General features: G+C 41.5%; 1 protein-coding gene across 1 annotated transcript in view; it reads left to right on the top strand.

The window, feature by feature from the left end:
• LOC128230166 (myomodulin neuropeptides 2-like) overlaps nucleotides 1-11,447 on the top strand; it is a 34,906-nt gene extending 23,459 nt beyond the window's left edge. Inside the window, exon 2 of the mRNA XM_052942218.1 lies at nucleotides 9,881-11,447. Within this exon, the coding sequence (XP_052798178.1) occupies nucleotides 9,881-10,755 (875 nt within the window). The 3' untranslated portion in view covers nucleotides 10,756-11,447. The remainder of the gene's footprint in view (nucleotides 1-9,880) is intronic.
• The last annotated feature ends 1,022 nt before the right edge of the window (nucleotides 11,448-12,469 follow it).

Here is a 12,469-nt window from a genome sequence, read left to right as displayed (position 1 = left end):
GTCAACAAAATATTTATCACTATTGGTAAAAAATCACGAAATATGGTTTTCCCCAATGAACATATTATGCAAAGATCATTGTGCTAATGTGAATAGCTCGTGTTGGACAAACTTTAGTTTACTAAGTTATTAATCATCTTAATTTTATGAATATAAGAATAAACTTTGATGTTTATACGAATTATCTTCCCATGTTTAAACATGTAATTCCTGAACAGTTTATATAAGTCTGGAATGCTTCGATTAAAGATATGCATTAATTGGTATTGTATTGTAATTTTACTGTTTTAAGGACAAGTTTTGCTTTTGTATATCAAAGACGTTAGCCTAGGAAAGAATATAACATATTTTAGATTATCTGCTTATAAATTATAATTGACAAATATACATGTATTTCGAAATTCGAAAGAAAATGCAAATGTTGTTTTTCAAATACGATAGTAGATGAGTTGTACACTTTACAATGGATTACGACTACTTAAATAGTACATCATGGCTTTCTATAGATATGTTAAAGTATTTCTTATTATCCACCTTAACGAGAAAACTGTTAAATGCAGCTAAATAAATATAAGCTGCAATGAAATTAAGAAACTTTACCCTGGAAATGTAACAGTTTCTTAAATACAAACTGGTTTCCATTAGTATACACGTTAAGTTAAACTGAGTTTGCAAATTGTTCAAAACTTGGCTTGTTCATTTTAAAATTCTTTTTTAAATAACCAATAACTACAGGTTAAGTATGCTGGTTTTAACCATGCTCGAAAACCTAATCGAAATTTGGAAAAAAAGTACTAACATTAAAAACAGTTCATGTTTTATACGCCCCGTATTTTAATTAAAACCTAACGGATAGCATTTCTGCGTTGCCTGTAAGAATATCAAATGTCGGATATCAGTGACCGAAATCAAAGCGGTTTCATTGCATACTTATATATGCTTTTATTTCATCGAAACAAAGTTTTGAAATGTTGGTATCAACAATGCTTTTACAACAGCAGAAACTTCAGCAGAATGTATGCAATTACAAATCAATTGATGATATCAAGATTCGATATGGCAATAGGCTCGTGAATAAGTCACAAGAAATGGTTGTATTTTGTATCAAACAAGTATGTTGTTACCAAAAAAGTGTGGTTATTTTTTATCGTTTCAACATGTTTTGGTATCAAATTACTTTTAATGTTGACACAAATTTGATATACATTTGCAGTTAACTTCAATTTAAAAAAGAAGATAATTTATATGCGAACATCTCCCTTTCTTTCATTAGAAACATTACAAACAATATGAAGGTGTTTTTATGAATATACGTGAATATCATGTTGAACCAAGAACATTCTGTCACTTCACTGCAACGCTACAACGGCTCAAAGATATACAAAATGTAAAGAAATACACTGCTCTGGAAATCAGGTCGATGATTTACGGACTGAAAACTGTCTTTGTAATTTTGCTAAGAGGACATCGACATCATATTTGCTCGCTAGGTGGTTATAGATAACACGAAATCGCAATAAATAACGAGATAATCCGATTGATCGGCATGTATACAGGACGTGATGTGGTTGTCATCATTAACGTTATCATAGAGACTGTGTTAACAATAATAAGATGTATAAAATGTTTTTCTTTGATCTCAAGTTTTCACACAGCAATACCGAAAATAACCGCACCATCAATATTTTATTCTAAGCATTTATCGAGTAATGAAAGCGAATAACGTTTTAATTTCTGCTTCTATATCCATCATAACTTAATTTGACGCAGCAGTTTTCATGCCAAAGACAAGGAGAATGTTCTTAAATAATTTTTTTTTAAATATCTATAACGCTAAAACAGCACTTCATAGACTACTTTTTGCTTGTTTTAAGACGTTGCTTACGGTTTTTTAGCTTCCACTTATGAAGTTTACATTAAATTTGACATTGAACTATATTTCTTTTTACTTTGAAAATTGTCATTATCACATATTTAAATTATACACGTATCCGCACTCACTAAAGCAGGTTGAATGAGTTGTGTTAATGCGGCACTGTGAACGAACATGTATTACACCCAGACACCATAGCCCACAGCATCCACCCAGACGCAATAGCTCACAGCATCCACCCAGACACCATAGCTCACAGCATCCACCCAGACACCATAGCTCACAGCATCCACCCAGACACCATAGCTCACAGCATCCACCCAGACACCATAGCTCACAGCATCCACCCAGACACCATAGCTAACAGCATCCACCCAGAGACCATAGCTCACAGCATCCACCTAGAGACCATAGCTCACAGCATCCGCCCAGACACCATAGCTCACAGCATCCACCCAGACACCATAGCTCACAGCATCCGCCCAGACACCATAGCTCACAGCATCCGCCCAGACACCATAGCTCACAGCATCCGCCCAGACACCATAGCTCACAGCATTCGCCCAGACACCATAGCTCACAGCACCCACCCAGACACCATAGCTCACAGCATCCGCCCAGACACCATAGCTCACAGCATCCACCCAGACACCATAACTCACAGCACCCACCCAGACACCATAACTCACAGCATCCGCCCAGACACCATAGCTCACAGCATCCACCCAGACACCATAGCTTACAGCATCCGCCCAGACACCATAGCTTACAGCATCCACCCAGACACCATAGCTCACAGCACCCACCCTGACACCATAACTCACAGCATCCACCCAGACACCATAGCTCACAGCATCCACCCAGAGACCATAACTCACAGCACCCACCCAGACACCATAGCTCACAGCATCCACCCTGACACCATAACTCACAGCATCCACCCAGACACCATAGCTTACAGCATCCACCCAGAGACCATAACTCACAGCACCCACCCAGACACCATAGCTCACAGCATCCACCCTGACACCATAACTCACAGCATCCACCCAGACACCATAGCTCACAGCATCCACCCAGAGACCATAACTCACAGCACCCACCCAGACACCATAGCTCACAGCACCCACCCAGACACCATAGCTCACAGCATCCACCCAGACACCATAGCTCACAGCATCCACCCAGACACCATAGCTCACAGCATCCACCCAGAGACCATAACTCACAGCACCCACCCAGACACCATAGCTCACAGCACCCGCCCAGACACCATAGCTCACAGCATCCACCCTGACACCATAGCTCACAGCATCCGCCCAGACACCATAGCTCACAGCATACACCCAGACACCATAGCTCACAGCATCCACCCAGACACCATAGCTCACAGCACCCACCCAGACACCATAGCTCACAGCATCCACCCAGACACCATAGCTCACAGCATCCACCCTGACACCATAACTCACAGCATCCACCCAGACACCATAGCTCACAGCATCCACCCAGACACCATAGCTCACAGCATCCACCCAGACACCATAGCTCACAGCATCCGCCCAGACACCATAGCTCACAGCATCCACCCAGACACCATAGCTCACAGCATCCACCCAGACACCATAGCTCACAGCATCCACCCAGACACCATAGCTCACAGCACCCACCCAGACACCATAACTCACAACATCCACCCAGACACCATAGCTCACAGCATCCACCCAGACACCATAGCTCACAGCATCCACCCAGACACCATAACTCACAGCACCCACCCAGACACCATAGCTCACAGCATCCACCCAGAGACCATAGCTCACAGCACCCACCCAGACACCATAGCTCACAGCATCCACCCAGACACCATAGCTCACAGCATCCACCCAGACACCATAGCTCACAGCATCCACCCAGACACCATAGCTCACAACATCCACCCAGACACCATAGCTCACAGCATTCGCCCAGACACCATAGCTCACAGCATCCACCCAGACACCATAGCTCACAGCATCCACCCAGACACCATAGCTCACAGCATCCACCCTGACACCATAACTCACAGCATACACCCAGACACCATAGCTCACAGCATCCACCCAGACACCATAGCTCACAGCATCCACCCAGACACCATAACTCACAGCATACACCCAGACACCATAGCTCACAGCATCCACCCAGACACCATAGCTCACAGCATCCACCCAGACACCATAGCTCACAGCATCCACCTAGAGACCATAGCTCACAGCATTCACCCAGACACCATAGCTCACAGCACCCACCCAGACACCATAGCTCACAGCATCCACCCAGACACCATAGCTCACAGCATCCACCCAGACACCATAGCTTACAGCATCCACCCAGACACCATAGCTCACAGCATCCACCCTGACACCATAGCTCACAGCATCCACCCAGAGACCATAGCTCACAGCACCCACCCAGACACCATAGCTCACAGCATCCACCCAGACACCATAGCTCACAGCATCCACCCAGACACCATAGCTCACAGCATCCACTAAGACACCATAGCTCACAGCATCCACCCAGACACCATAGCTCACAGCATCCACCCAGACACCATAGCTCACAGCATCCGCCCAGACACCATAACTCACAGCATACACCCAGACACCATAGCTCACAGCATCCACCCAGACACCATAGCTCACAGCATCCACCCAGACACCATAGCTCACAGCATCCACCCAGACACCATAGCTCACAGCACCCACCCAGACACCATAGCTCACAGCATCCACCCAGACACCATAGCTCACAGCATCCACCCAGACACCATAGCTCACAGCATCCACCCAGACACCATAGCTCACAGCATCCACCCAGACACCATAGCTCACAGCATCCGCCCAGACACCATAGCTCACAGCACCCACCCAGACACCATAGCTCACAGCATCCACCTAGACATCATAGCTCACAGCATCCGCCACCCAGACACCATAGCTCACAGCATTCACCCTGACACCATAGCTCACAGCATCCACCCAGACACCATAGCTCACAGCATCCGCCCAGACACCATAGCTCACAGCATCCACCCAGACACCATAGCTCACAGCATCCACCTAGACACCATAGCTCACAGCATCCGCCTAGACACCATAGCTCACAGCATCCGCCTAGACACCATAGCTCACAGCATCCACCCAGACACCATAGCTCACAGCATCCACCCAGACACCATAGCTCACAGCATCCACCCAGACACCATAGCTCACAGCATCCACCCAGACACCATAGCTTACAGCATCCACCCAGAGACCATAACTCACAGCACCCACCCAGACACCATAGCTCACAGCACCCACCCAGACACCATAGCTCACAGCATCCACCCAGACACCATAGCTCACAGCATCCACCCAGACACCATAGCTCACAGCATCCACCCAGAGACCATAACTCACAGCACCCACCCAGACACCATAGCTCACAGCACCCGCCCAGACACCATAGCTCACAGCATCCACCCAGACACCATAGCTCACAGCATCCACCCAGACACGTTAACTCACAGCACCCACCCAGACACCATAGTTCACAGCATCCACCCAGAGACCATAGCTCACAGTATCCACCCAGACACCATAGCTCACAGCATCCACCCAGACACCATAGCTTACAGCATCCGCCCAGACACCATAGCTCACAGCATCCACCCAGACACCATAGCTCACAGCATTCGCCCAGACACCATAGCTCACAGCATCCACCCAGACACCATAGCTCACAGCATTCGCCCAGACACCATAGCTCACAGCATCCACCCAGACACCATAGCTCACAGCATTCGCCCAGACACCATAGCTCACAGCACCCACCCAGACACCATAGCTCACAGCATCCACCTAGACACCATAGCTCACAGCATCCGCCTAGACACCATAGCTCACAGCATCCACACAGACACCATAGCTCACAGCACCCACCCAGACACCATAGCTCACAGCACCCACCCAGACACCATAGCTCACAGCATCCACCCTGACACCATAGCTCACAGCATCCACTCAGACACCATAGCTCACAACACCCACCCAGACACCATAGCTCACAGCATCCACCCAGACACCATAGCTCACAGCATCCACCTAGACACCATAGCTCACAGCATCCACCCAGACACCATAGCTCACAGCATCCGCCTTCACCTGTTTCTTGTACGTTATTATTGCCTTGTGTTTTTGGAATGAAGTGTCTGTTATTTTATATAGGTCTTTCAAGACGATGTTGAAATTGAGAGCTTTAAAGAGAATTTTATGGTTTGATACCACACACAGATAACATATGTAATATAATCTTGTGATGATTTCCGAGCATTCTTAAGGTCATTTTAAGCGTTCATGGCCCCGCCTCGTTGTTGTTTTCGGGTTGTTGTTTTTTTCTGAAAAAGAACAAACAAACAAATAATCCATATAAACTTAGTGTTTTTACTGAAATGGAAATATGCACCGCAGCAACTTTTTGAAATGTCGAACCAGGGCTTGATGAATAAAATCACATTTATTGTTACTATCAGTATACTCACAAATTCACAAAACTAATACCTTACATAAGAGATTATAATACTACAACCTTTTACACACGTTTTCATTGAAACTTTTCTCCTTTGCCCCTGAAGAGAAAATCGCATCAATCTTACTTGTTGACTACGCATTGGGGTTTTTATTGACTTAACATCCGTAAAATTAATACATATTGTCACAAACTATTACTTGTGATTGGCCTTTGTTTAACAACACTGAGAAACATTCGCCTGTCTTGAAGTTTGATGTTGATGAGAAAAAGGATGGGAAACTTAGAGTGGTTCAAATTTGATAGGCAGCATTCATACTCAAGCTTTAAACCAACGGAATATTCATATGCAATTGAAATCCGTGAGCACTCTTATAATAATACAAATATAATTATACAACTATGCACTAGTTTCTGAACGAAATAATGTGTATTTTAGTATAAGTCAATATGATGCACAGGCTACTGGATCTATATAAAATAACGTACTATACAAACATTTACCGCTAAAATAATTATCGTGTCCACCAGTGAAAACCCCCCACAAGAAAACAGTAGCAGCAGCAGCAGCAACAACAACGCAGTTTAAAATCTTTGCAACAAAGAACACAATTAAAAAACTATGAACAACTGTTTGCATTTGTTAAGATGTTTACCATAAAATGAAGATTGTTTAGATGCAAACAAAAATTCTTCTTCCGTTTGGAAATGTTTTTTCCTAATAAAATGCTCTCGAACAAAGCAAACTGCCAGTAAATTTACTTTGCTTCCAACGCAAATATTTATAAATCAAACTTATCAAATTGATCCTAGCAGCATGGGTCAATGGCTAGATAATGTTCCTGTGTTGATGGATTGTGAATGTCAGAATGGTGTAATATATGCCTTGTTTCATCATCCATAACTCGCCTCCATAGTCAATACCTCCATCATAAGGAGCGAACATCTAATCGAAACTTTATCGTTCGCCCGTTTTTCCACATTCTGTGATGCAGAAAAATAATTACCGTTATTTTCTTCAATAAAGCAGCCAGCACGTTTTATCAATCACAATTTAACCATTTATGTTTTTCTCTTGTTATTATATTAACTCCTTTTATTATATCGTCATATCGGACAGGCCTTTTAATATCCGTTTCATGAAGTATTTTATCATATAACAACTGCCTTGCAAGATAATTGACGAGTTTGAAGCAAGGTTTTTAGGTCATTCAGAAAGTAGGAGTGTTAACGTTTTTTTGAACAATGGGAGAAATGGGTGCAAATATTTTCCTTTGGATGTGTTAATGGAAATTAAATTATCCATTTAAAAAAGCGTTATGCAGTACTAACATGTTATAAAACTAGTGTCGACAACTGGTATACATTTTTGGTATTAAAATTTATTGGATAGGGAAAATTAGTTTTACTATGTTATCAGTAGTGTAATTCCGAATATATCATGTATCCGTTTATGATGGTTACCAAATATAAGTGTTTAAGTTGTTTTTATCTCTGCTACTCTTAACTGTTTTTACATTAAGTTTGCAATAACAGTCTGTCCAATGTCTCGATTTAAAAACAAAACTGTTTAATGTTTCAATCAATTCACATTTATGAATGGCTTAATCAAGGAATGCGAAACACTTTCAGGGAATTGTGAACAATTGTCGGGGACATTTATTTTACTATGATTCTCTATATGAGCCACAATAATAAAACTAACTACAATGTCCATAGTCTACTCGTGAAATGGTTGAACAAACAATGATGGGTGCGTTTTTGAAGAACAAAATCCTGGACGCATGCATCATTTGTTTTCCCGCACGTAGAATGGTGTTGAGTTACAATTGCACGTGTGACTAAGCGAGAGATATACATGGGTCAATTGCACGTGTGACTAAGCGAGAGATATACATGGGTCAATTGCACGTGTGACTAAGCAAGATATATAACATGGGTCAATTGCACGTGTGACTAAGCGAGAGATATACATGGGTCAATTGCACGTTTGACTAAGCGAGATATATACATGGGTCAATTGCACGTGTGACTAAGCGTGATATATACATGGGTCAATTGCATGTGTGACTAAGCGAGAGATATACATGGGTCAATTGCACGTGTGGCTAAGCGAGATATACACATGGGTCAATTGCACGTGTGACTAAGCGAGAGATATACATGGTTTAATTGCACGTGTGACTAAGCGAGATATACACATGGGTCAATTGCACGTGTGACTAAGCGAGAGATATACATGGGTCAATTGCACGTGTGACTAAGCGAGATATACACATGGGTCAATTGCACGTGTGACTAAGCGAGATATACACATGGGTCAATTGCACGTGTGACTAAGCGAGAGATATACATGGGTCAATTTCAATTGACTTTCATATCGATATTGTTCATGTTGTTGACGATGTACATTGTACAAGTCAAAATAAATTGTCTGTCTGTCTGTTTGTCTGTCTGTCTGTCTGTTAATACTTTTCAAACTTCATTGGTTTTCAAACCTGCTACTTGGGTGTTTTTCATGTAAGTGTGGGAATTCGTTTCTCCGAACTTTGTGAAACTCCTGTTTTGTAAGGGAACTTGAACAGATTGATTCTTAATTCGAATAAAGTGTTCAATTGAATCTTGAAATGAAGCAATGCTTAAGTAGCAATGTATGAAAGTGCTAAACTTAGGGGCACAACGTTGGACGTAGGTCCCGTATCCCAGATTCGAAAAATGGAACCATCCAATTAGCCTTTATTCACCAAAATAATTACAATTGATCGTGGCTACGGCTATTTGGCTCATGACTAAGCACATGGTGCCGGACATCAATGCATTAATATACCAACGACGTCATCCGGCTTTCACGTTGGGGAAGCACTTTCAGAGAAAAAAATCTTTATAATTACCAATTTAGCCATATAAGGAAATGATTTCATAATCTTTATACTTATATTATCTGATTAAAATGCGAGAAGCTAATAGTGAATTACATAAGAAATATAAACAAATCCAACGTTGAAATCTTGCCAGAAATAATCCGTGTACATGTATCTTTTTTTCTTCAAACGACCGCGAAGTAAGAAAAAGAGAACGTGTTGCAAATGTGTATCTTATAACCGCTCTAGTGATGAAGATCAGATTAAGCTATTTATCGAAACTATGACTAACCTTCATCAGTTGTAAAACACAAACTACTATATAAACCCATAACTGATCATGCCTTAACATTATGCTGTACAATTATATTCACTAATTTAATTTCTTGTCGTTTTTAATGGAAACTTGTGGAAGGACCAGTGAACCATGGCTTGATAGTCGAGATTTATATTGGAAGTCATTTACTAATATAGGTATCACGGTTTAGGTATATATACTAATCAACACTATTTTACTACTAATACAAAGTGGATTATCATGTTGGTAAAATGTTTATTAATGTTTTGTTATACTTGTATGTGTGTATTTCAGGTACGGAAGTGCTCACAAATGACGATCTATCCCAGGCAGGTGACGATGAGGGTTCCTTTAACCGGGTAAGGCGAGGCGGTTTCAGTATGCTGCGGCTCGGTCGGGGGCTTCAGATGCTTAGGCTTGGAAAACGGGCCCTACCCATGCTCAGACTCGGGCGGTCCGCAAACAATGGGCTGAATGGAGAGGACTTACAATACCTTCTGTCTATTGTCCGTCCTGACAGACAGGTCCCCTTGCCAAGATATGGAAAAGACATAAACAAAGACCTCGCCTTGCAATATATGCTTATAAACGCACTCAAGAACGCTGAAGATGATGGCACTGAGTATTATGAGAATGAGCGACAAGGTTATGATGGTTTCGGTTACGGCTATCCTTACGATTCTTCTGCTGAACGACAGATTCGCCCTGCTCCTCGGCCGGGGTACAGATATAAGCGCTCCAGCGGCACAGACCCGTCCGAGAAAGACAATGACATACAGGATAAGCCAACTGAGGCTAACTATAAATACGACCTTAGCTATGATCCCGAAGCAAGATATGATTTCGCTCGCGTTGCTCCTTTAATGAGGTACGGGAAAATGTTGGGCTCTGTTTCTGACGAAGACGTGGATGAAGTCGACAAAAGGGGGGCAATGCGCATGCTTCGTCTTGGAAGGGGAATGCGCATGCTCAGACTTGGAAAGCGTCTGTCTGACTCTGAAAACAATGAGTTGACGGAAGCTGACAAACGTGCATTACGACTGCTGCGGCTAGGGAAACGGCCAGCGTTCCACATGCTCCGCCTTGGACGGGGAGGTGAGCAAGAGGAGGAGAAACGCGCCCTTCGATTACTCAGACTAGGAAAGAAATCTGTTACAGAGGAATCTTGACAAATTCATGTATAGAAATACTTAAATACTGAAACGAAAAACAAAATTGTGATTGAGATGTGCATGAGTTTTGAAAGGAAGGTTCTTTACAGTAGTTCATTGATCTGTGTTATTTGATCACTAATATTCGGGGTAAATTATTTTTTTAGGATTTTAAGAAATGGACACATGCAACATGAAAATCAACAAATATCATCAGTTATTCCTCTAATGTTTACGTTGGTGCTGTGTATGCAGGAACTGTTGACTGGCACAGAGTGGAACTGTGAGATATTTCTGTGAGACTACACAACTTAAGACATGCTTACCGTATCTGCTATCGCTGTAGAAAATTATCAACAACATTATTTCTCATAAATAATTCAAACTTGTGTTCCGTTTTGTGTCTTTTGGAGAAAACAAATCTTACTGGTTGATTGTTAGGTGCATCAATGCTATTCTTGACTATTTAAATTAATTTAAAAAACAAAACAACAGTATATACAATTGTAAACCAAAATAAATACAATTTGGTCTGTTTTTATTATTCAGTTCACAGAGAGATAATTACTTTATAAATAGTGCATTGTACTTAAATGAAAGTATTTATACCAAAACTGTACCCGTAAGGCGGCTACGTTACTGTAGCGGTTCATTAAATGCATCGTAAGCAATGTCTAAAAAACATAGTTTTAAATAAACTGAACCAAATAGTTATTGTTTCAAAATGATTTGAATTATAGCCATATTATATTCTTCATTAAATTCTAGATTAACAGCAATGCATGTGTCTAACAGCAGTAGACAAAACTGCTTTATACAACTGATACTCCGGGACCGAGTCATGTTCCTACAAAAAGGTAATGTTTAATCCCCGGCTTCAAGATTGATGTGATGCCTCGATAAATGACACTTATCTTCAAGATTGATGTGATGCCTCGATAAATGACACTTATCTTCAAGATTGGTGTGATACCTCGATAAATGACACTTATCTTCAAGATTGATGTGATGCCTCGATAAATGACACTTATCTTCAAGATTGATGTGATGCCTCGATAAATGACACTTATCTTCAAGATTCATGTGATGCCTCGATAAATGACACTTATCTTCAAGATTCATGTGATGCCTCGATAAATGACACTTATCTTCAAGCTTCATGTGATGCCTCGATAAATGACACTAATCGAGAATGTACTTTGGTATTTAAGCTTAAAAATAAGTTTTGAACAACATGAAAAAATAAAACATATAAAAGTTTAGAATGGAACCTGGAAGACGACACATGTCTCTGATAAATGCATATTATATAAAGAATACGTTAATACATTACATAGAACCAAAGAAATGATTGCAAACGGTCCCCACTAAATATTAAAAAGATTTTCTATTTCGTGGATGAAAAGAGCAATTTCAAATTGTCAACGCTGAGATGCAGCATACTGACATGGTTTTGAGCATGTGAATTATGATTGTTGTTCCGGGAATATCGTGCTAATTATTGTAAAGCCGCTTTATCACATAAAATGTTTCGACTTCTGCTCTTCATGTCAGCGTTTTCCTGCTCTTTGATAAGGGATCACTCTTTCAGAGTTGTATTGGCGGATCATTTCACGGTCATACGAGGCAAATAACGCATTCGGACACAACCGACGAATCAAGTTGTTTCGTTATTTATGACGCGCCTTGAACGTTAGAAAATAGGCTAAAAGTACCAGGTCGAAATAATAAC

This window comes from Mya arenaria, chromosome 4 (assembly GCF_026914265.1).
Source record: "Mya arenaria isolate MELC-2E11 chromosome 4, ASM2691426v1".
Classification (NCBI taxonomy): domain Eukaryota; kingdom Metazoa; phylum Mollusca; class Bivalvia; order Myida; family Myidae; genus Mya; species Mya arenaria.
Note: the sequence above shows the minus strand (reverse complement) of the source record. Positions and strands in the feature narration are given on the sequence as shown.